The sequence below is a fragment of the Apteryx mantelli genome, chromosome 5 (assembly GCF_036417845.1).
Source record: "Apteryx mantelli isolate bAptMan1 chromosome 5, bAptMan1.hap1, whole genome shotgun sequence".
Taxonomy (NCBI): domain Eukaryota; kingdom Metazoa; phylum Chordata; class Aves; order Apterygiformes; family Apterygidae; genus Apteryx; species Apteryx mantelli.
This window is the reverse complement of record NC_089982.1, coordinates 73,382,991-73,408,312: the sequence shown is the minus strand read 5'-3', so window position 1 is coordinate 73,408,312 and position 25,322 is coordinate 73,382,991. Positions and strand designations below refer to the sequence as shown.

The following is a 25,322-nucleotide window of genomic DNA, read 5'->3' as shown; positions in this document are numbered from 1 at the left end:
TATCATAGATAACAGAGCGGGCTAAATAACATATGCTGTGATGCATTACAGGCATTCTTATTTCCTTAAGTTAATCTTCCCACAAGGGAGTGAGTTCTTGATATGCAACCTAGCTACACATCAAACTCATGGTACACTTAGACAACCCACAATTTGCTCATTGAAACCAATACCAACGTCATAGGATTCTACACTGTATTCGGTGAAATCTAACTTACATTGTATCCTAAAAGTGTGCTTTTTTTCCTAAGCAGCTGAAGAATTTTCTGAATGTATTTGTTCAAGTGCATATCGGAAAGAACTACAAGAATCTACCATTTTTCACTGACAAAATCCTATGAAAACAGACTGGAATAACTGAGGAAGCATTCAGGGACTTGAGTGAATCAGCTCGTGATTTACACTGTTGCAGAAACAAGCATGTGTTGCCACAACCCAAAACGGATTTGAAATCCCGAAGAAAGCTAACATTTGACAACAACCAAGCTGCTAAAGGAAAAGATGCTAGGACTGATTATCAAAATCTTGCTTCACTTTTAATTCTGTTAAAGAAAATAATTCCTTTTTTAATGCTATTCTGTAAAAGTTATAAAAAATGAAGATGTAATTTTGCATTCACAAGCAAACTGCAACTCCTAGGTAATCAAGAATCTGTCTGATCCTAGGATTAAATGAAATAAATTCTTTCCATAGCTGTTTGCACCTATAATAAGATAAAATAAAATAATAAAGCCATTAAACACATCAAGTCTGTAAAATATATCAAGCAACTAACTGAAACCTGTAGAAGAAGTTTACTCCTTCAGTATGTTTCAAAGAGCAGCTACAAATCATTACAGCTTTTCTGTGGGAAAGGTTTAAACTGAAACTACTGTGTGTCACCCTACAGTCTCAAGACCTCTTCTGAGGAATTTCAGATACATCACCAAAACCAAAGCGAAGAAAAGGATGCTCATTTTCATTCTGAGCTGTTGAGGGATATCATCTTCTGTGAGCCACAGGGAGGGATTTACAGATACCAGAGTCTTGTCATCAAGACATTGAAGTCAATATCAAAAGTCCTGTTGCCTTAAACTGGAGTAGGGATTTGATCTAAGAACCATGTCACTCATTCTTTTTTGCTAAAAGTCTGTTCAAAGGTTTCCCTTGTGATAGCCTAAAAAAGGCTTCACCAGAAGCTCTAAGGGCTAAAGGGATTGCCATGATTGTCATCCTGGGGAAAAACAAAAGTTTATTTCTGTGTGGAAGGTGTGGAAGGGCTTGGCTGTTGTATTGCTCCACAAGAATTTTAACACTGATTAGATGAGATTGGCTATTCCTTTCTGAAGGATTACGTGGGAATACATGCTCACAGCATAAGTTAATTGCATCAGTCAGAAGAGTCCTTGCAACTGCTCATCTCTAGCACAGTCCTTCTTAGGACCACTAGATTAAAAAACAAAATCAGTTTTCTAGGTTTTGTGTCCCTTTAATACTAGCCCAAAATTTAACCATATTAAATCGTAATCTGAGAGTTTGGTGTGCTGCTTCTCTGATCTTCAGATAGGTGCCAGGAAAAAGGAAAGTAATTGAAAATCAAGAGTTTGCCTGTCATAGTTTGCTTGAGCAAATGTATAGAGATGAAGGAAGAAAATGATTTTTTTAATGAATAATGTCTATCTGAAGGATACAAAAACAGTGCAAAAGTTCTGATTCTTTGATTAAGAATTTGATTCCAAGGAAAGTAAATAGAAAATTATCTAGATTTGGAGTCTTTCTCATCTTTTTTGCTCTGTACTTGCTTTTCATTTTAACTCTTTGCCACTGGAGAAGGAAATGAAGGAGTTACAAAATCAAAAAGCCTTGAGTGATCCCAGTTGAAATGAAAAATTCCTCACTATTGATTCACAATGATTTCCATTTTGCTATTATTATTGTCTGTCTGTGTGCACACAGAGCATGTGCATTTCCAGTTGGCTTGCTGAAATCAAAATGTTTCAAGAAATTTTACATTTCATTTTGTTTTAAGGTTTTCACAGAGAAGATTTCTATTTTCAGCCAGCCTAGCAATGAGATGAAGTAGCGAATACTTACTCTCCCTAACTTCAGAAGCACAACTTAGATGCCCTAGAGCTGATGTGCACAACCAGTTTAACTCTAAGGCCACCTCGCTGAAACTGTGTTTCTGCCATTCTTTACAATCCTTGTCACATCATGAGATGACAAGAGCACATGGTTATCCAGATAAAACACTTGATCTGCCCCAGAACTAACTTTAGAAAAAAAATTATTAGATTTCAGCTGGCTCATTCAGCTTACCAGGCAATCACATGAACTCTGTCACTGGCACACTGAGGAGAACAGGAGGAGGGAGGAGAGTAGAAGCACTGCTTTTGGTGGCAGTATCGATTTTTATATTGGATTAAGCCAATCATGATACCTCATGATACCTAAGCTAGTCTTGTTAAAGTCTAGTTTCAGGGAGAGTAGAATGAGATAGTGACCTCCAAATGTGAGTTATAGCACCTATGACTCCTTCTCCAAGAAACCTTATGAAAGCAGATAGTCTGTCCTGCTGGAGGACAGAGGGAGACTGCAGGCAGCCTCCTCGTTTAAGCAACTGAACAAGATGCCAAAGTGAAGCAGTATAAATACATCCAGAATTCCTCTCACTTCATACTATGGAAAATATTTTACATAATGGAAAAATTCTAGTAACTCAACATGCCAATCATTTCCATGGAGTTTGCAGTAGTATTAGGTACAGACCAAGGACCCTCTGGTCCAATGTAGAACAGGGATATGCAAGAGATAAAGTAGTATTCAACACAGAGTGACAGGAACCTATAAAATACCTGGTAAAACTACTGGCAAGAAATCTTGTTAAAGAGAAGGTAAAATCAAGATGGCCTAATTAGATCTTTTTTAGTAATTTACACCTATCTTTATTTCTAGTCTGTAAAACTGAGAGTTTGTGTTTTACTTTTACAAAAATTATTTATTTTATACCGAGGTAGAGATCAAAATCTAATCCCTGTCCCACTAAAATACACTGACTATGAGCCTTCCATTTTCCCCCAAGGCATAAATGAGCACAGGCAATAAATGTACAAACAGAATTTAAAAGATTTGCTAAGCAGCAGGCCTTTTGCCATAGATGGCAATCTCAGGAAGGTGGTGAATCTGTCTCAGCGTTGGTCTGAGAATAAGTAGGAACAATAATTAGCCTATGCTAGAAAGATTTAAGTTAATATAACCTAAAGTATGACTGCTTTTACTTGAAAGTGAAGTTATGTATAAGCCCAATAAAACCTCTTAATCCATTTATGGCACTCATTTAAAATAATAGATATAAAATTATTTGTTATTAACAGCCAAAAAAAGTCAAATAAAGCTGACAGAACTATGTAGAAAATACAAGGAACGTGAGAGATGTGTCTTCTTTACAAAAAGTCAGCTGGACAATCTAGCCGGGATCAAGCACAAGTTGATAGCATGTCCTCATGAGGAGTGCAATATAAAACAGGAAAGAATGACTATCTAACATCACTGTTGATGATGTGAGCTGCAAAAATTATTGTGGAGGATGATTTTTACTTGTTTTTTTCTTAGGTCATGCAAGGTCTTCAGAAATCCCAATTATGCTTATGCTATAATATACATGCTATATAACCAAGGTGAAGCTCCCCTGACAGGTACCTAAGATTTAAAATAGCAGCAGCGGCTGAGACAGCCCAAAAAGAAAGGAGACAAAAGACAATAGTGGCAAGCATGAATATAGCTTAATACTGCAAAAGGCAATTCAGTTTATAATAATTCCTGCCCTAGGATATTACCTAAACAAAAAGACATCAGGAAGCTCAGAAAGAGGTAGAACTATAACATAGTGCAGACTAAGAGTAGGGATGAAACCGTCACCAAGACTGCGGCTGAGGAGAGTGGTCTGCACAGAGCTGACCCCTTGCAGAGGAACCATGGACAAGATGCTCTTCTAATGCTGCTTCTCACACCCATGGGGGTAGAGGGGGATTAATCTGACCTAGACAACAGTAATGTGGTACCACGGACTGAGAGCAAGAACTTGAGGGCTGATAACAGCTTAGATGGCCTAGATCATGTGGGCCAGTTTAGTGTGATCCTTCTGCAGCATTATTTTGAAGCAACCCTTCTTAACCACTCATTGGTATTTTTTCATGATGACTAGTGAATCACCTATACTTTAAACTAAAAAGATAGTTGAGCTTCAAATACAGGGCCTTTCTCTTTTAGGCTTAATATAAAGGTGAATGGAATTTGCACCACTAAGTCTACTACTATTTTTCAACAAGGAACAAATAACTACAGATTGCTGTGGAAGGCCTTTAATGACTGATCGGGGATTTTATGTGCGTGGTGGAGAATTCAGTGGTAAGAAAAACAATGTCAGAAGCCAGATGCCTTCCCTTAGGGTGAACTGAAATGTTTACATAACTCTCACCTTCAGTTCCTAAACATCATTGGTGTCTGCCAGTGGCCAGAGCCTGGGCACCTGCATCAGCTTGCAGGCCAGACAAGATTCAATTGCCGCTGAAAACAGTTAAGCATCAGTGCTGTAGAGACATTCACTTCCTGGGCACAGGACTGAATGTGCCTGGCCATATGAAAGCACCTGATTCTCTCTCTCCAGGTTGGCTGGCACTGTAGTTATGCAACATGACGAACTGAAATTATTAAGTTATTATGAGGTTCGATGCATTGGATAGTAATGGTGATTCATTGCGAGTGACTTAGTTTCATAGCCCTGACCTCATTGCCACTATGCTCAGTCGAAGAAACACAGGATGTGGCTGATTCTGGACAAATGGCCTTGCTACAATCCAGTCCACATACTGGCATCTTTTTGTCTCCTTTTTTCACCCTGACCTGTAAAGTCATAGGAGAACTCCTAACCAAAATGAAAGCAGAAAAGAAACTGTTAGCTGTCATCACTGTTGACAGTACAACCACTCCTTTAAATGCAAACCTATCAGCAGGTAAGTCTCTAGTTGTGTCTGCTTTCCAAGCAGCACTGGCAGCATTAGTCAATTCTAAAGCTTGCAGGTTGTCTTATATTAAATATTTTTAGTAGTTCCTTTGAAATAATTACATAGTCTGACAAAAATGGATGAACCTTTTGCTATGTACAGTAAAACATTATCAACATACATTCTACTAGATCATGGTCACTAGGATTTATTTAGGCAGTGTCAGATCTTCAGGTTAACTACAGGTTTGTTTACGATAATAGATCTTTGCAACTGATTTAGCTGTAATTACATTCTGTTAGCATACAACGTTTAGGTAACCCATTTTCTAGTGCAGCAAGTCTTTTGCATAGACTAACTTGTTTCAGCAGAAAGTAATTGGAACTTCTGATATCATCTCACTCACTCATCCATGTATCCTATTTTAAAGTAGTAATTTATAAAATTCTACTATTATAGACTCACAAGTCAGTGAATTTGATTTTTTTTAAGATCAGTGAAAGTTTTAATTAAAGATTCCTTTTTGTTGCTATGAAAACAATTCTGTTTTGCTACAGGACAGAGGTTTAGTTCAGAAAAGCTATTAACTTAGTAGCAATACTGGAAACATCAAAAATCATCAAGGAACAATGGAATTGACGTACTAGACCTTGTCACAGCCAGTGAATAGCAGGGAAGCCTTTGTGAGTCTGTGTGCTGCTCATAGCTCTTCTGAAGGGTAAACATGACATTGAAACTAAGGAGAAAAGTTTCAGAAACTGCTCAAATGTAAAATGTCTTTAAGACCTTTCATAAGTAATAAAACATAAATCTTATTTGTTGAGAAAAGAGGATTTCTGATTGATGATGTTGCTTACTTATGAATGAACTGACAAAATGAATCTCTGAAATCTATTACTAGGAGAAACAGGTTGACAGAAAAGATACTCCTTAAGAAAATGCATTGGCTGAAATACAGAAAGTCTAAGTTCCACTTTAACTATAATAGACTTCCCCTGTGAGATCAGGAAACACATAATGAACTGTGAGGCATCTTTTACAGCTGGAAAGTGGGAGTATTCACCTCCCTCAGAGTTACTATGAGGATAACCTCATTAATAACTGAACTGGAAGGCTCTCTGAGGGAAGTTGCTATGGGAATAAAATGTCAAATTTCAGTGGACCAGGCTGTTTTTTCCTACAATAAAATTCACAAGAGGTATCCCCAGGTGAAGGACAATTCTTTCCATGGAGTTACCAACAAAATCCTCTGTAAGACATCACTTTTATCCATGTAGAGGCCTGTATAATGCAGGTTGGGGGCAGGCTATGAAACCCATTTGCTTTAGCCTTCTTTGGGTAGTGGCTCCAAGACCACTCTTCTTACAAAGCAGGATTTCAGAAAATATGATCTTAGTGCTATGTTAATGGGAGGTTACGGAGCCATGCGGATTGGATTCACATTTCAGTTGGGATTACCTCCCATTTACTGTTTTTAAACCCAAACCAACCCCATGGTCTTCAAATGAATGACGTCAGTTGTAACTTGTAGCAGAAGTGTGCCTGAAGTGTGGAGCAGTAGGCTTGTTTTTCGTTTGTCGTTGTAAGATTATTGCTCATCAGTTTGAGAGTAGAGATGTTCTCTCAGTAAAAACCTTTCCAAAGAAGCAGACAAACCTACCGGCTGTAAATATGCCTGTCCAGGTCTGATTTATCTTCTGGGATTTGAAAATAGTATTGAAATAGCAAAAATTTCAAGAACATTAAGGAGCTTTTCTGATGATGTCCAGGCATTTGTTTCTCATGGCTCGTCCTCATCAAAAAAGTCACAAATATCAGCTTAAAAAACAACCTGTGTCTGTTCAGGGCCCTGAGGACACTAATGGGCCTCACTGACCCTGACCAGTCTCCCCCTGCAAACTGCCCATGGGCCCAGGACCCCATTTCAGCTCAGCCTCGACTCAGACTGCTGTGAAGAGACCTGTGTGAAAAAGCCATGAGAACTGAATTAACACGATGGGCAGGGAGTATGTGAGTGCATTTAAATGCACTCCAATATGGAAGCGTTACAGTAAATATCAAGTATTCCATTACTAGGATATCAATAAAGAATGGGCATGAAGAAGTGCCTTACCAACTATCAGAAGCTAGATGCCTCTTATACTAGTCAAATTGCCATGGTCTGTTTAAATAAAAGAAAGTTTACTTTTAAGAGGGCTGGATCTTTTTCATTAATTCCACTCTTTAACCCACACATTGTTATCCATCTCCTGCAGTTAAACTACTTTCACTATGTTCTTCAGCACTCATAAGTTGTATCTTACTCATAGATATCTCAAATTTTTAAAACTAAGTTATACTTGTGAAAAGTAAATTTAGAAATGGAACCTCAAATCAAAACCTGCGATTCCAGGAGGACTGACCTGAATCTATTGTTATGGTTTTGATTGTGGAATGAACCGCAGCCAGGAAGGGACCTCTTTTTGATTCTAGCTAGGATTCTTACTATTTCACTGTGTGAATCATTTGATTTTATAAGAATTCCTTCATTCCGTCTGCCATTTTTGACTGAAAGCTCTTGCATGCCTCCCAAAGGCTTTCCTACCTTCGTGTTCAAAATCCATCTTTTGTTGAATTTGAGCCAGGGTTCCAACACGATCAGTCTGTGCCCCTTTCAGTTGAAGCAACAACCTGCATTATTAGTTAATATTAAAATGCTTTTTTATTTTTGATATTTCACTTTTTGTCACAATCTTCTTTCAGGGTTGTGTGGAAAGTGTAGAAAAACTATAATTAATTCATAAAGAACTTGTAGAATATTCAGGGCAACTGAAATTCCTTCATCTCAGATGTTTACAGGTAGATGTCTAATGAAAGAATTGGTAGTTTTAGCACTGAGAATGAAAGAGATGGGCTGACTGCTGTACATACAATGGCCACCTAACTGCAACAGTTTTTCACTTGGAGCTGATTATTTATCCTCTGATCATTACATTAATTACCTCTGGGCAATACTTCCAATGGTGAAGTAAAGATAGTTTCAGTGTCATGAAAGTACGCTTATTAATGCACCACAAGCAATTACGCCAAAGCTGATGGGTCCAAGCATTGATGAAACCAGTAAATATGAATATGGAAATCTGGGCCTTAGTCTCATCTATCCACTAGTGAGACTAAACATGAAAGATGTAAAGCAAAGCAAGCATAGATACACTGAACAAAATAAGTCAAATCCACCTCGGCTCCATTCCTCAGCTCTCATGTCTGCTGGTGCAGAGATTTCTGAGGGGAGAAGAAGGACTTGAGACCAGCTGCGGTTCCCAGCCTGGTGGCAGGCCTTGACAGCAGCAGATCAGTAGATTCTCCAAGCCCCAGCTTAACTTACAAAGACCTACCTCATATCACCACACAACAGAAATGAATTAAAAGATTCATCTGAATTTGAGGGTGCGTAGCCAATAAATATTAATGGCAAGAACATAATTTCTAATTTTAACAATAGAAGTCATTAGCTGCAAAGCACAAACAAATAATGAACTGCAAAAGACAAAATTGTTCGATGCAGCAGAGGGCTTTTTAGTCTAAATTTCTGAAACACTCAGTGTTACTAAAAGCACTCATACCAATTCTGTATTATCACAGAAATAAAATCTCAAATAAGCTTAATTATAAATGATAGATGAAAATAATGAATGTTGGTGACTCAGTTCTACAGTTCCCTGCCACATACAAAAAGTTTGTTTTGATGAGAGTAATTCACCTACAAAAACATCCGTGTATATATATGGATTATCTATAAATATATTTGTATCTGTACTTTTCTAACTGGGATAAGATAGTAAAAATCAGTATGTGAGAGCTTCCTCTGGCTATTTATGAAAAAAATATTTAAAATCCTTGGTTTCTTCACAATGCAGAATGAAAAACTTCCAAAATAACAAAAAATGCTTATTTTCTATCCTCTTTTGACAGGGGGGAGAAGGCAGTGTGTCAATCAACAAATATAGAAGGAAAAAGAACTGCAAATCAGCTCAAATAACTAGAGACTGGAAGAAACATATTGCATATGATAGCAGTCAGCAATCTTCCCAGGCTGGTCTGCTAGGATGCATTTTTCTATTTCAAATTAGAATATAACTTTGCAGGAGGTTCTTAGCAATATCTAGGATATACTGTCTCTCAAAGCCTCAGGATGCTATTGATCCACGTACGTTTGTGGATCAACAGATGTATACGATCCCCCTAACTGAGGAAGGTTAAGATGCTGAGAGCTGATCCTGCAGTTGTTGAAACACATGTGTTTGTGCGCCCAGAGAAGCATTCAAGTTCTCATCTCACGGGAAACTGATAAAACTGAATACCACAAGCAGCGTCTTTTCCCTGCAGGAGGCAGCAGCTATGTTTCCCACTGAAAGGGCGGCTTTCCATCACCACATTTAAAATTTGTGCCTGTGCTCCCTCCAACACCTGTGTGATGGGCTGATGACTCCTGACTTAGGAGAACCAAAGGGCTGAAATCTGGGCAGCAATCAGCATTGATGCTGAACCTCTGACAACATGGCATTTCTTCCCTGCTACATGTTACCTAATCTCCTCTAAAAAACAAACATGACCTCTCCTTACTCTCAGTAAAGCCTTGTGAAAAGCCATTCAGAGGGAAGATTTTATCCTAGGAGTAACTAGAATTTGATTGACCACCAGACCAGCATCGCTTGCACTTTTTTTTCCACCCACAGCCAAGGTTTACAACTAACCTGGGCAGCTAGCCTCTTCTCTAGCTGTTCTCTTCTCACATCCATCAGCAGAGAGCTCTCTAACTCCAAAAGAACAAGGGTTGCACTGCTGAAAGTTTAGATCATCAGAAAAAAATGCTCTATTCTATGACTCTTTTCCAGAAAAGTCTTCTAGCACTTAATGGTGACATTTTTGTTTGATAGAACAATAAATACTGCAACAAAGAGTTTCAATAATGAGTTTTTGCTGAGACTTTCACACTAAAAGTGTATTTCTCTTTATATGGTACATTTTATCTGCTATTATTATTTATAATATAAAACAATCTAGTATAATAGTTTAGCTTAAACATTTAAGCTGAAGACCTTAAAGACATGTCACTGAGCTGGAAAAGAGTTGAAAATAATGGCATAATTGACATGTTACTGAAAAATCATGTCAAGGGTGGGCAGAGAGGAACCATGAAACTGCATATGACTTCTGGCTACTTTTTTCCTTCCATTATCCAAACCAATCTCAGTGAAGACTCTAACTTTGTTTTATAGTAATGTCCTGTACCTAAGATTGCATAGGTGTATCTGAAATCTTCATGGGCCAAAAGCTGGGCTTAAAATACTAATTTCTGGGGCTAAAAAATTGGACTTACTTGGGCTTAAAATAATAACTTTTTGCTACTTCTCAGAAATGATCTTTTGATTAGTTTTTGTTCTTTGACTTCAGGCTGCATGTAACAAATCATAATGCCTATGATGTAGTGCTGCCCCCAAAGAGCTTGAAGGCTTTACAGCTTGGAAAAAGATTTATCTAAGCCTAACACATAAAACAACTCTTCCAGTTAGCGTGGAATGGCAGTGTATTAAATCCAAAAGGCCTAAATACAATCTTCACAACATAAAGAGAAAACATTATTAGACAATCCAGAGGGAAGTTTAGGATACTTTCAGGAAAGTGTGGAGGACATTCAGAATCTATGGCTAATGGTGATTTTGTGATTATATTACATTTCTGCTTTAACAGAGGAACTGTTAGCCAGGGAGCTGGCTAATCAGGGGGACTAAGAGTAGTTTTCATTGTTCAGCAAGGGAGGCAGAACAATATCATAAGGAAATAATAATTAACAGAGAGATTAACTCAGTTTGCATTTTTAGATTTTAAATAAGAAACAGTAGGTGTTCCCTTACCATCACTGCAAAAGCAAGAAAAAGAAGGAAATTACTTTTCGTATGATCTATTGTAGTACATTTATGCTATTTAATACAACAGTGTTACGCAGAGTGGTGTTAGTAATGCAGTCATGAAGCTGGTGCCTGACTTTTTTCAGTTTTAAGCAAAATTAAAAATGACAAGACATTTTGATCAAAAAAAGGATATAAGTTTTAGAACTTACCCAAAACTTTGCAAAATTCAAAGAGCAAGAATAAAAAAAGTAAGAGAAAATGAGAAATAAAGAGAGAAAGTGGAAACAAATCCAAAAGCAAAGAAAATTTTGCGAGATAGGAGGCTAAAAAAAACAGTTTTAATTTATATTTCAGTTTGAGTCAGATAACCAAGCTGTAGGATAGATTTCATGAAAAGTATTCAAACTAAATATCTTCAATATAGAAGAAAGTAGAAAAGGATTAATGAAATATAAAATATAGACTTTTATGTCATGATAGTATAACTTTTCTAAAATAAAATACTTCTAGGGATATAAAATTTTGGAAATAAATTTCAGTTTCATCAACTACATTTAGTTATAATTAAAGCTTTAAAAATCTGTATAATAGGCTGCCTCCAACTCCAGTAATGATTTGGAATCATACTCCAAGAGGGGTTCCTTCAGTTTAAAAGGAAAAAGTCTTTGTGTTAATTATAGAATAAATGAAAGCAATTTATGTGTTTACATTATGCTTAATAAGCATGTCATAAAATAGGGTAGAACATTTCTAAGAACAAAATATTATAGAGTTTGACACTCTTGTGCCAAGACTAGTGCGAGATAACAGAAAAGAGTGTGGAAGAAAAACTGATTATAGATAGAAAGAATCTTTTACTAGTTAGAGCAGAAACTAAGCACATGCCAAACTGACAAAAAAAAAAGGGTGAGGGGGGAAATGGACTGAATAGATACAAGTGCAATAAGCCTAACTCTCCAGTAAGCTTTCCTTGGTGCATACCGCTATGAAGATTTCCTGATAGACAAAAGAATGCCAGATTGAAAAAAGTAGAAAGATGACAATCTCTAGAGCCAAGCCAGTGATTTAAGAAGAGGCATCCTATTTTTATGAACATATTTTACAGAGTTGAAATTTCCAGAGGTCAAAAACAAAACTAAGTGCCTTACAAATCCTAGCCTGTCCATTTGGATGTTTGATTTACTTATAACAACACAGGTTGATAAGAGCCAATGTGGAAATGAAGGAAGCTAAAGATGAGGTCAAACTGATCAAGTGTGAGATGTTTAGAGTGCAAGCCAGTCTTCTGGTAATGGGGTGGAAAAGAATTTCTTTTATAGCAAAGGGAAGAAAGACCTTTCCTCTGTGATACAAAAGTACACCCCTACTCTTAGAGTTCCTTGTTCCAGACATTTCTGGTGAATGCTGATTGCCCAAGGGAACAGACCAATATATAACACTAAGATTTTCCCAAGGACATCCTGAAAACAGGTTACATGTAGCAATTTCCTTCTCTGTCAGATTCCGCTAAGCAAAGAATCTGAAAAACTGGTAGTAGTCATCAGTGAAGCAACAGACACCTTCATCCTTTCCTCTACAATCTATCTACTCATAGACAAAGTATCTATCAATAACTTTTTGCAAAGAGGAAGTGCAATAAAAGGCCATCTGCTACATACTCCAAAACATAAGAAGAAGAAGAGTAAGAACTTGGAGTGAGGGGGAATCCAGTGAAACATTAATTTTGCATACTTTGAAGTGAAGTTGAAAGGAGTTCCATGAAATACCATATTAATTGACTCAGCTGTAGGCCCTGACAAATATATTAAGTGATACTGTAGCGTTCAACCTTCTTGCGTACTGAGAAGGCATGAGCATCTTGGGTCTCATCAGCACTCATCTGCAGATACAATGTGAAATGAACAAGCATTTCTCAAACAGTAAGCAGATTCCTAGCATCAAATGGAGACACACTGAAGACGGTATTAGTCTTCAAAATAAGTAGTATATTAGAGATTGAACTTCTGTTCTTCTTTAATGAAAGGAGAAGAAAATCCACAAATGTTAACCTATTCTGTTTCTGCAAACATTCTGTATTATACATGAAAAATTTGCATTGAAGCTAAGGAAATTCAGAATAGGATTTGGTCAGAAAAATAACGTTGGTTGCCAGCATAAGGTTTTGATCTTTGCAGGATAATAATAACAAAAAAACCTTTTCCTGTTGTCAGGAAACACATAAACACATGTATATACTGTTAACAAATAGGGCAGAAAATTCAACAAAGGCTCATATTTAGCCTTACATTGGGTAGTAAGAATGCAGCTTAAGGTAATGGACTTAATAACTAGCTCATGAAATTAAGCAGAACTCAAGAGAGATCAGCCGAACTGCCCAGCGCACACTGCTTACTATAGCTACTCTACCCTTGGTCGTACTCTACCCTACCAGAAAGTCCCCGTCTCTCTGCTGAATTCAATGATTAATTTGCACTACCCATTCCCATTTGTGTCTCTTCTCCTCACATATTTTACCATGATAAGCAACTGTCTGTTGAGCTCCCCCTACCAGGCTGAACTTGAAGGTCTCCTTGTCTTGCCCTGAATATCCCCTTGGGAATTTTTTACCTTGTATTGATTGAGCTCAGTGGCAACATTTCCTCCTCCACACCTTCCCCACCATCTCAGCATTAGCTCATTTCAGTGAAGTCAAAATACTGTGACATCTCAAAAACGAACATGACAATCTTTTCTCCCCTTCTCTGCTCCCCCATGCTTGGTCCCAGAAGTCACTACCCACTAGGCTTAGCGTCAGGAGGGTTCCTCCTCCTGCTTTCCCAGCCTTGCCATTTCATGAGGAATCCACAAAAAAAGGAAAGAGTCTTGTGCTTGGCTAGCAAAATCCCACAGTTCTTGGTTTTCATCCCCACATTCAGAAGAGATTATATAAAGACAGTCCTGGTGAGATAGGACCTACTTTCTTTGAGTATCTATAAGCAAGATCATAATATCTCACTGTTTTTTCTTCCTAAGATTTTCTCAATCATGTTCTAGTTCAGCTGGGGGCAACATTTCATTCAGGGCTGAACTTCCCTCCTTTCACTGAAGGGAATGTTACTTAAGAGTCACAAAAAAACTGCATTCCCACGTTATTGCTGGTTTTGTAACCCACAGCCACATCAAGGAACTCTTTCACTTTCATGCCAAATGTAGCTAATGACCTCTGGGATGTCACATGAGAGCCGGATGGGAGGAAGTGCGGCTCTTCCTCATTGTTCTTCTGGGACATGTCAGCAAAGAATGAGTGTTGTCAGCCTGATGGTGTCCCTGGCAGAACTGAAAGATTGGTCTGTTGAATGCAACTGGAAGTGAGCTGATATTGCACTATAGAGCAACTTTAATACCCCCATACTTTTGGACACAATGCAGCTATGTTAAAAAAAAAAAAAAAGCTTTTTCAGATATTTTGCTACAACTAATCTCACATCCTGAGCAAGCTTTCCAAAGATAGGTTTTTTTTAAAGTGTTGCACAGAAGTCAGTAAGGAGATATTCAAATGTTCAGACTCTACCTCCTAACTGCTGCTCATGATAGTCTTTAAGCTTGTAATATAGACATTATATATGCCTAAGCCTATCGTGCTGTTGGTTCTCTCCTCCACAGCAACCCGCAGCTCCCTACCAACAAAAAGTCAGTGTAGGTACACTGGATTTTCGAATCTGCTTCCTTTTACACCATGTAGCTTCTCTAGTCTGGCAGAACACAGCTCTCTGAAAGATTACTCTGTTGGCAAAGAAAACCACAGCAGCACAGCTGCAGGAACAGGACCTGAAATTTTCACTGCAAGAGCCATTTACAGCAGGGATGGGAGACATAATTTATGAATTTGGAAAGGAGTGATTGCAAAAGCAATGGGGTTGAGATACACATAAGAATCTTATTTTCTCCCAGTTTCTTTGATATTGGGAGTTCTCCCTAATCTTGGGTTGGATTATCTTGCTTGCCGTGAATTATTTATTCTTGATTACTCAAAAAGCCTATCCTGAGTTCCATGAACACTACATAACACATACGGAACAATTTGGGTAAAATGTTATGCTTCCGGAGCACTTATGCTTTTTGGAGAACAAGTCACTCAGAAATTCTTTAACACTTTCAGTGGTAGCTACCATGCCAACCACCTGTGCAAAATTTGGAAGGCAGAGACCTATACAGTGTCTTTCTATTTAAGACAGAGGTCTTGCTTCTGACAAGAACATGTCCATCAAAACAGAAAATCAAATCATGAAATCATAGGAAATATGTTTAGAAAGGATCTTGACAAATCATCTAGTCCATCTTTAAGCCGTTGCTGGCAGATGTTGTGCTGAATCTGGGTGTTCGGGACAGTGGAAGTAAAATTGGTAAATACTTTAGCTGCCACTTGAAAGAGGCTTGGTTCTAATCCTGACAGTGTGAGAGAATCAGACTGCACAACATTTTCAGGCATGCACATGCAGTTAATTTGAGGGACCAAGGAGCAAGAAGCTAAAATGGAAGTGACAGATTTGTCCTGCTTTTCTTCAGATTTCCCTGTGGAAAAGGGAAATCTGGGATCTAATATTAACCCTCACTACAACTGTCATTTAGTGTCTGAAGAGGTCGACACTATTTGTGTACACCATACCAACACCTTAAAGGAGGCTGAGTCAGGAAGATAATGACTGAGAATGGTTACAATGCCATAATACCTTTCTTAATCTGCTTTGCCACAGGCCATGCAAACACTTGACAACAGTAAGGCAGTTGGTGCCTATCTCACTGTCTGGTATTGTCATATTGCTCTTCTGAGTTCTCCTTTCTGTCCATATCTTCCTATTGTCTCATACTATGCTGCAGCTGCAAGCTCAATAGTGATCACTATTTTATTCTGTGTTTGCAAAGACAAAGCATTATGGCATTCAGAAGCATTATGATTTCTGAAACATATTGCACTACACATAATGATGAATTCACTTCTAAACTTTGACAAATAAAATCGTATAACAGCATGGCCATAAACTAAAAAAAAAAAGTGGTCTTGATTTTTTTATCTTTCTTTCTAATAGTTGTTATCTAGCATAACATAATGCCTTAAAAAAGCTGTGTTTTATCCCTTTTTAAGACACAGAACTGCCTTAGAGCATTTATAAGTCACAATGTGGCATTCCTACCTAATCCAGTTCTAACAAGGAATTAGAATATTCATCTTTTCAAAGGAAACAGTAAAATGACACATAACTACCCTGTAAAAATTGCATGGACAAAAATCCAGCTGACATATGAATCCCACCCTATACCTGTTACTTTCACGAAGGAACTTTATTTAGATTCTGAAGCTTCTATTTGACTTATTTTGCCATAACCATTCTTTAGGGCTATTTCTTACGAAATAATTAGTTTGAAAATAATACATTATTAGCTTCAGGATTTGAGCTTCTTGCAGCTGCTATGTGGCTGTAGTATATTACATTAGCTATTATAGCTTTGTCACAGCAGGCAGATGAGAACTGCCCTATCACTGACAATAACTGGATACTGCATACTGTATTTTGAATCTGACTCATTTTGCGTTTAACCATTTCTGTAAATTGGCTCCAAGTGAAACCCTTGTATGGCAGTTTTCCCTATGTCACTTCTATAGATCTTCAGCTTCTACCGTATTTTGTATAAACTTACCCATTATGTTCTGAATTTAGCTACCTGAATCTGTATTAATTGCAGGCCTTTTTGTTAGGATCTGTATCTATTGTGTGTGCTGTTAGTGTAAGATGTTCTTTTGGGCAGCTGGTCATTTAATTATGACCTTTTCTGTGACTCACCTTAGTCTCAACTTAAAATCCTTGCTTTAAGCTGAGAGTCATCTGAAGACTTTTCTAAAGAGGAGAGGTAGAAATCAAATTTAAAATTACAACTTAGAATTTAAAACTTCACCCAGGAGAATGGATCCTCTATTCTTTAGTACAAAAAACTTGTACTGAGCTCTGTGGTTGTGATACTGTAGCAGAAAGAAGCCTAATGACTCAGGCAAAGTAGTGGGACTTCAGCACTTGCGTAGAGGTAAGTAGATACATAAGCACTACACTGAATCAGAGACTCCCTATGTAGAAATAAGCCAAGGCACGTTGCTACTCCTCGTTTCCCTCCTACAGGATTATAGTACTGAGACACAGCATGTCACACTGACCTCTGCAAAGCAGTGTGAAAGCTTTATGGCTTCAGGATGCTCAGTGAAAGGTGTTTTGGAAACACAAATTTGCTTTAAGAGTAAAGTCACTTACTGTAAAAAAAACCCAAGCTTTTAAAAAGTGTAGTGCACTTGTTTCTAAAAGTAACTATACCAAACCCAGCTTTTAAAGCCCAAAATCATCAAAAACAAATGCAACTGTCAGATCAGGTCAAAGGTCCAGCTTCCAGCCTCTAACACATATGCTTCCTATTCTTTCTTCTGTATCTTCCTCTATAGTATACACAAATATCTGTTATTACCTTTTGGTAATAGTAATCTTTCTTGTGAGCCTTTCTAAATGAGTCTTTTCTACTATTTCACTTTCACCTGTCAAATATCATTACAGGCTTCATGGAGCAGAGTCAAGCAAATCTAGCATAAAAGATACTCTACACAATCACAAGGCTATTGTTGGCTTATTTGTTACTTATGATATTTACTGAGAATATGCAAATAACATATTTACATTTATTATTATTAGAGGTGAATATTCCTCTCGTCCTCTATTTCCATTTGTGTGAACTTATTTTTATTTCCAAACACTTGAACACAAGGAAAGAAGCACTCCTTTTCTGTTCTGCTATTTATACAGGAGGCACCTGTTCAGGAGAGGATGGTTGTTTTATTTCCTTCATGAGAACAGGAAATATTCAGAGTGGATGGAGTCAAAATTCTTTTGCTTCATGAGTATTAACAAAAGTGAAACTGTTTTCCTTTTACTTTCACACTGGATTGATCAGACATTGTAGACACTGTAGTATCTAGCTTGAAAACACTTTTTAAATGTCTGAAAAAAAGTTACAGTCCAAACCCATTAAAGCATCTAACTTTGAGTAGAGGTAGTGGAGCTGCTACATCAGATCTGGTTATCTCTACCCAATCTGTACAGCAATAAAAATCAAGAAACGAAACATATTTTTCCTTTGACCTTCTTCAGCCAGAGTATAAGCTTTATGCAAACAAATAACTCTGTTCACTGGCTTTTCCTAGCTATTGCTGTGCTTTAACCTGGGCTAGAATAAGAAAAAAATTGTCATGGGTTTACCAGAAGTCAGTTGTGTGAGAATAACCAGATACCTCCCCTTGATGAGAAACTTATTTTGTAGAAGGTAGAGTTCTGTTAGATTTCATTTGACTGTATTCCAGCAGAGCGAAAGTATAAGAAAGCACCAGCAAAGCTGAACAAGGTGGGGATTAGCTGACAAAATGTAAGCTGGGAAACAATGTTATGTTTATATGGGAAATGTCTAGTTGAAGTGGGTTACCAGCAAAGAAGATGAGGTCTGGAAATGATCCAATTGAATATTTCCACAAAATATACAGCGGACTCAAAAACTGGCATTGAGCTAATGAAAGCGGCGACACTACAAAGCATTGTTAAAATAATGGAGAATCAGAACAATACAAGGGAAAAAAGAGTGTGATCATCTTGAGGATATGAACAATAGAAATGGTCTGAAATTCAATGGTGCAAAATGCAAGGTCATGCACATAGGAGCTATTATCAAGAATTTCTGCTGCAAATTGGAGCTCATCAGTAGAAATTACTGAACAGGGGACTGGTGGGCTAACTGATCACAAGATGACTATGAATTATCTGTATGATATGTCCATGAAAAGGGCGCGTGCAATTATAGACTGTACCAGGAAAGCTATTTCCAGTAGAGATCAGGAAGTATTATTTTCTGTAAAAGGTCTTGGTGAAATTTGCCTGCAATACTGTGTATAATTTAGGCTAGCTGTGTGTAATCAAGATGAGTTTGAATACATGCAGATGAAAGACTCAGGGAAAGGGAAGGCAGTAGAAAGAAAACTAGAAGAGGTTTTCCTACAAAAAAAAGGTTGAGAAGGGAAACTTTTGCTATCTAAAATGCACTGGGGTAATCATCATGGAGGGTGAACGGCTGTTTAAGCTAACAAAAAATAGAAGTAAATATAAATCATATAAACAGGTCAAGAATGCCTTTAATCTAGAAGCCGGAATGTTTCTAATCTTTAGAAGAATGAAGTTCTGGAAGATCCTTCTAACAAAAATAGGACATAGAGGACCAATACAGTTTAAAAAATGCTATGTATTATGACCTTTAGAAAGATCAATATGTTATAATGATGTGATGTGCTGTCTGTGATAACTGGGGACTGAACAACATGGTTTACAACATGCCTTCCAGCTTCTGGCTGGATCATTTTTATTATTCCAAACACAGTGGGAGGTCTACATACAGCTTTTAGTTTTCTGCCTGATAGATCAGTGCCTGCTCAATGGATCAGGACCTATTCTCATCAAACAGGAAGCATGAGTGCAGATACTCTCCAGGCTTGTTAGGCAGCACCTCCCAAGCTATTTCCATATACTTTTTTGAAACTCAGGTAGAAAGTTACTGATTCAGTGAACCATTTAACAAAGTTGCTTTAAAGCTCTCTGACATTCATGTTTTTTTCTACATTTAACATTAACTTGCATGAACATAAAATGACAATTTTTTTGCTTAGTTTTCTCATTTTAGAAGGCAGCTCTGACATTACGTAAAATACATTAAATAGTTTGTTTCTATTGTGCCTATATATCCCTATATAACACATTTATTCTGGTTGTATTGGAATTGATAAGTATTGTCCTTCTTGAGCAAAAGTATACCATCTCAAGAAATGAATCTACTTTCCTTTGCTACTGTGTTTTTTTTAACTTTGTACTGAGTCCAATATTGTGCAAAAGAGTGATTCTTGTAGTTTCTTGAAGTGATTCTTGTAGATTCTTGAATATGAAATACAGCTCAGTTTTGGGTTAAACCTTGTAAGGCAAGTTTTCAAAGAGGATATGTTTTCCTATATTATTTAGGTACTTGGGAAAATCCCATTCCAAATAATAATTTATAAGCACCATAGAAAATAGACTAGTGTTTCAAAAGCAATGGATTCTTTCAGACTGGATGGTTGTATTAAGCATAATGTCTTAAGAGAAATATGAGATGATGTTAGGAATTTTCACAATGGGTAAAAGAAGCAAACAGTAAATAATGATCTAATAGAAAGCCACCAATACTTTATGCTGTGTGCTTTTTTAAATAGGTATTAATAACGGTTGCATCACAGAAATGTTTTTTCTGAAGGAAAAAGAACAAAGTGGTATGAAGTCTTCTCTGTAGTAACTCATTACTGAACCTTGTTCATTTTGTACAAAAAACAACCACAGATTTGCCTCATGCAAAAAATGTGGTAATAATTCATAGAAGCAGCTAGCTCAAGAGAGTCCAATCAAAACTCTCATAAAGGCAAATGCGCAGCTAATTTTTACCTTGAGATGTCCACACACAATTTACACCATACTTTCAGCCTTGGATGTTTCTTGGCAAGCTTCAGGGTTTACAAGACTAATTGTACCTGGTCACCATTAGGATTTTACACTGAGGGGTGGTTTCTTTCTCTCTCGTTTGTTTAGCTAACATGACTTATGGCAAATGACTGAAATTTGATATTGCTAAAGAAAAAATACAACTATTGCATCACAAAACATAGTCAAATAGTAAATAAAGTGTACCATACTCCATGCAGGCAATGAAGTTTTGTTAACAAAACCTCACCAAGCTTTGCCAAGTAACAGAGAATGCTAATTGTCTTAAGTACAAGTAAATGGGTAGCCACCCTTTTATGCACTTTAAATGTGTTTAATATATTTCCTCCGTCCTAGTAAAACAATACCAACATGTCCTTGTGTTCTGAATGTTTAGGGAAGAGTATATGTGTTACTGACCTGTTATGAACCTTAGAAAACCAAAGCAGTGTGATAGAGTCTGCTGAGGCACAACCACCTCATAATAAAATATATTGGGAAAGGAATATCTTGAAAATCAAGCATAAATTGTACAGACGCACAACAAGATGTAATATTTAAAGCATTTCTGGTGATGATACTGCTACTTAATTACTGCTTCTTAAAAGGACAGTGTTCTCTTTGCTTAAAAACCTAAATGGTTTTAACTTAAACACAGTCACATAAGTCCAGTTAAATATGTTCTATTTATGTGAGAATGATAAGGAAATGCATAAATAGTGAAGAATCACAGCATTTAATACAAAATTTTCCGTTGTCTGCCAAAAACTTTGCAGGATACACTTTGCATGACATCTAGGAGAGGAGAAAATCTTTAAGTAACAGAACAAGCTAAAAAAAGTTTCAGAAAGTAAAGGTGGTAAAAGAAGTATACAGACTGAAAGAGATATCGCCATTTAAAATGGGCATTAGGGCAAGGAGTCAGCTACAAACAACAGCAGCACGAGAGTGGGCATCCATTTCCAAAACGATGCACAAAGATACGTACGAAGTTACCTGCCATGTGCTTAAAATCCCAGCGACAGCGCGCTAGACTTGAGACTAGCTGAGACACGAGCCCAAATCTGTGCCATTAGCGCGGGTGCCTAAGCAAAAGGTGGGGTTTCCCTCCGCTTCCCCGGGGAGTTTCACCGAGAGCGAGCGGGCGGTCTGCGGGGTTTCGCAGGGAGAGGCAGCCGGCGAAGCGAGCGCTCCCGGCCGCCGCCGCCGCCGCCGCCGCCTCCGCCGCGGCCGGGGGAGCGGGGCGCGGCGCCGGGGCGGCACCTCGGACAGCTCCGCACTCACCGTCCTCGTTCTCGTCGAAGACGGGCGCCCGGTGGGAGTGGCCGCCCCCCATGGCCGCCCGCAGCCTCCTCCGCATGCCCCGCCGCGGGGCCAGCCGCCCGCAGCGCCCGCCCGGCGCCGCCGGCACAGCTCCGCCGCCGCGGGGTCCCGGCCCGCCGCCGCTCCGCCGCTCTGCGCCGCCGCAGCGCCGGGCTGGAAACCGCCCTGCGACCGCGGCGGCGATGCGCGGCGGGGAGCGCGGCTACCGCTCACTAACTTGATCCATCTTGCACAGCGGAGGGGCAGCGGGGAGCGGGGGGAAGGGACGGCGGGAGGGGAGGGGGGAGGCGGAGGGCGGAGGTCCTGCTGATGGTGGCTTGTGGCGAGAGGTAAAAGCTGGATCTACCTGGATCCTCGCGGATCCTCCCGCTGCTTTGCCGCCTCCGAAACCCGGCGGCCGGGCAGCGCCGCGCCCCCTCCCAGCGCTGGCGCAGAGCCCCGCGCCCCGGCGCCAAGAACGGCCGCCACCGGGGCCGGGGATGGGGCCGGGGCTGCTCCCCCCCGCACCCCCGAGCGCTGCCCGAGGGGACGCGGACGGAGCTGCTCCCGCCGCCCGGAGAAGTTGGTGGCCGCCCGGGCCGCCCCTGGGGAGCGGCACCACCCCGGGACGCGCCGGGATCTCCCCTCGCCGGCCGCAGCGGCCGGGTACCGGGAGCTGCGGGCTCCTGAAGAGGGCGCGGGGGGTAAACGCTGTACTGGGTCTAGATAAATTTCTGCCTCCTGATTTTGGGGGGGGGGGGTCGGTCCTCTCTCCGGCAGCTGGGAGGGACCGAGCCGGTTTTCCGAACTCGGCTGAGTTGACAGGAAAGGGGTAAAGAAGGGGGAAGAAAAAAAAAAAAGAGCGAGAGAAAGGGAGAGAGAAAGGGACACTGCCTCCCCCCAGCCCGCGCTGTTTCTTCCCTCCGGGCCCCCGCGCCGAGGGGTCGCCCGGGGGGCCTGAGGCGGGGAAGGCGCAGCCTGGCCCGGCGGGGCGCGGCCGCTCCCACGGCGGCCTCCCGAGGCGGCACCGCCGAGGGCAGCGGGGCGGCCCGGCCCGGGCGGCGCGGTGCGGTGCGGTGCGGTGCGGTGCGGGCGGCAGCCGCGCCCGGCAGCCGCGCCCAGCCCGCTCCGCTCCGCGCCCTCCGCGCAGCGCCGCGCCGGCTCGGCCCCGCGGCGCCACCTGCCGGCCGCCCCCGCCGCCCCCGGGGCTGGACCCGCGCCCGGCCCTTTCCCGGCAGCCGTGAGCAGGGACCGAGGGCCTTCCTGCTTGTCATTCTGCACGTGCACAAAAAAGACAGTGAATCAATTATAAGTACACACACACACACACACACACACATTTCAGCTTGAGTATCCTGAAATGACTTTATTGCCTCGAGGTACCACACACATCACCTGCTATATAGCAAGTAGTGAGATCTTTCTAGAAATATTATTGACATTTCTACACAGAAATAGCATCCTCCTGTGAATATTCACCTTAAATGTTACTAGTGGCAAGCAGTGGAAGGCTTACCTGTGAAGCTTCTACCAGAGGGAAAACAGGTAGAAAGAAAATGTACCGTTCTATAGTATCTGAAAGTCTGTGCATTTCCTATAGGAGAAACCTGTAGAAGAAAATGAAACAGAAGTTTCACTTATGGTTTCTCCACTGTTATAAGAGGTAGAAGGACTAGGAACACTAAGCCAATGCATATATATTTTCATCTCTAGGCAGAGAGGCTCTAATGCTCTCCTATAACATCTACCATACTTCCTTCAGAAGACAGGGTTAGGAAAAGCCCTAAAATAAACCCTATATAAAGTATGAGAACTTCCAGCCTCTTCTCAGGATTTTTAACTATCTTAGTTATTTGTATCACCTGTCTTTGAACACAATATAATTTGGCTATAACCTTTCAGAGAAAGGTTGATTAGAATTGAACACAGTGGATAAACCCCTGCTTTGCATGTCTAAGAGCTTGTAGTGGCTAAGGGCTCAGAACCTGCAGTGCCTGCAAACCCTGGCAGCCAATAAATCCAGACACAGCGATTTCTCTCCATAAGTAGACATGGTGAGATTGTATCACTATCTGATATCTCTTCCTTAATTGTTTGGATTACCACTATTTACATGAAAAAATGTTCACAAAATAGGGAAGTTCTCAAAAAGTTGACACTGTTCATCTAACATGTATTCCAGAAAAGTGTCAATTGCTCTTTGTTATTCTTTTGTTTATTTCTCACCCATTCGCAAAGCTTAAGTTACCCTGTCAAAAAACTGAAACAATACCATGTTATTGAGGTTATGTTCATGCAATCAAAAGATAGCAATAGCATATAAAGAAATCATTGCCTTTCAGCTAACAATTATCTTTCACGTTAACCAGCAAATGTTAAGATGTTTAAGTTAACCATTTCATTTTGCATTAGCAACAGAGTAGGACCACACTTACAGTTTAACACATTTCAATTGATAGGAGTTAACTTCTACCTGGGCCAAGGGCTTAAACCAAGTTAGTGTAATTTGTTCAATTCACGTGAAAGTACCTTAAAGCTACCTCCCCCCTGCCTTAAATAACTGGCAAAAGAGCTAGTTTGACAGCAAACTTCCAGACTGACTACTTTACACACAATACATCCATAGACATCAGAAGGGCAGGAACAGTTTGGGAATACTTAGCATGCAGAAAATGCTAATTCAAAACAAAATTATTCAAAACAATTTCCAAGAGTTGCTTTTCTTTAAACATCTAATGTCTTCCATCTACGCTGAGAGTCTAATGAGTCTTCTGAGATGCCCTTCATGTTTTCATATGACAAGGCCAACCATGAACCAAAACAGTTCTAACAATTTACAGAGCAAAGAATTGTCTCTGTTCATTAATTAGTCCTACTAGACTGACGTGTCTTTAACTCCTATTTGGATTATGGCAGCTTTTCAATCCATTTGTCCTTGGTCTGTGGAAACTATTGACTTATGTTTAAACATCCGCATAGCTAGGAGGTTAAGACAAACAGTATGCTGTGTTAATGCAAGATGTGAAAAATTAGCATATATTAATAATGTATTGATGAAATCATTCATGATTTATTAATTGATACCATTACATTCCTCTAACTCCTGCACTTGGGTAGCATGGATGCTATCCTTCAGTCATTTACTATATGAAACCACCAAAAAAGATCATTTGAAAAGAATTTTCAGTTTTGCTATTCTGAAGGCAATGAATACATTGTATTGCCACAGTGCCTATACTCTGAACAAAGATCTGTTTGTACCAAGTTATGAGCTTCCTGGTAGCATCAGTGTTTCTGCTACTAAATCAAATGTTGTTCTCCTAATGGCATCCATTGGAACAGAAGGCATCAAGGCTAGATGTGTGCTGCAGGCCCGGCATAGACCTGAGGAAATCAATGGCAATTTTCTAGTACCTTCAATATGAGTAATAGCAATCCTTGAAAATATAGGTGCTTATTCACAGGGTCCTGGGCTCCGCTTTGTCCTTTGCGACACTAAACATATTCTAAGCGCTGAACAGATACATAACATAAGTGTCTTTTTTATTTTATTTTATTTTAGGTTACCCAGAACAACCAGAATACCACTG

General features: G+C 39.6%; 1 protein-coding gene across 2 annotated transcripts in view; it reads right to left on the bottom strand.

The window, feature by feature from the left end:
• Nucleotides 1–21,831, bottom strand: part of STK32B (serine/threonine kinase 32B) — a 182,993-nt gene extending 161,162 nt beyond the window's left edge. Inside the window, exon 1 of one of the 2 annotated variants that reach the window (XM_067297180.1) lies at nucleotides 21,715–21,831. In XM_067297180.1, the coding sequence (XP_067153281.1) occupies nucleotides 21,715–21,790 (76 nt within the window). In that variant the 5' untranslated portion in view covers nucleotides 21,791–21,831. The remainder of the gene's footprint in view (nucleotides 1–21,714) is intronic. The other variant, XM_067297181.1, reaches the window with a different exon arrangement.
• Nucleotides 21,832–25,322: the final 3,491 nt, after the last annotated feature.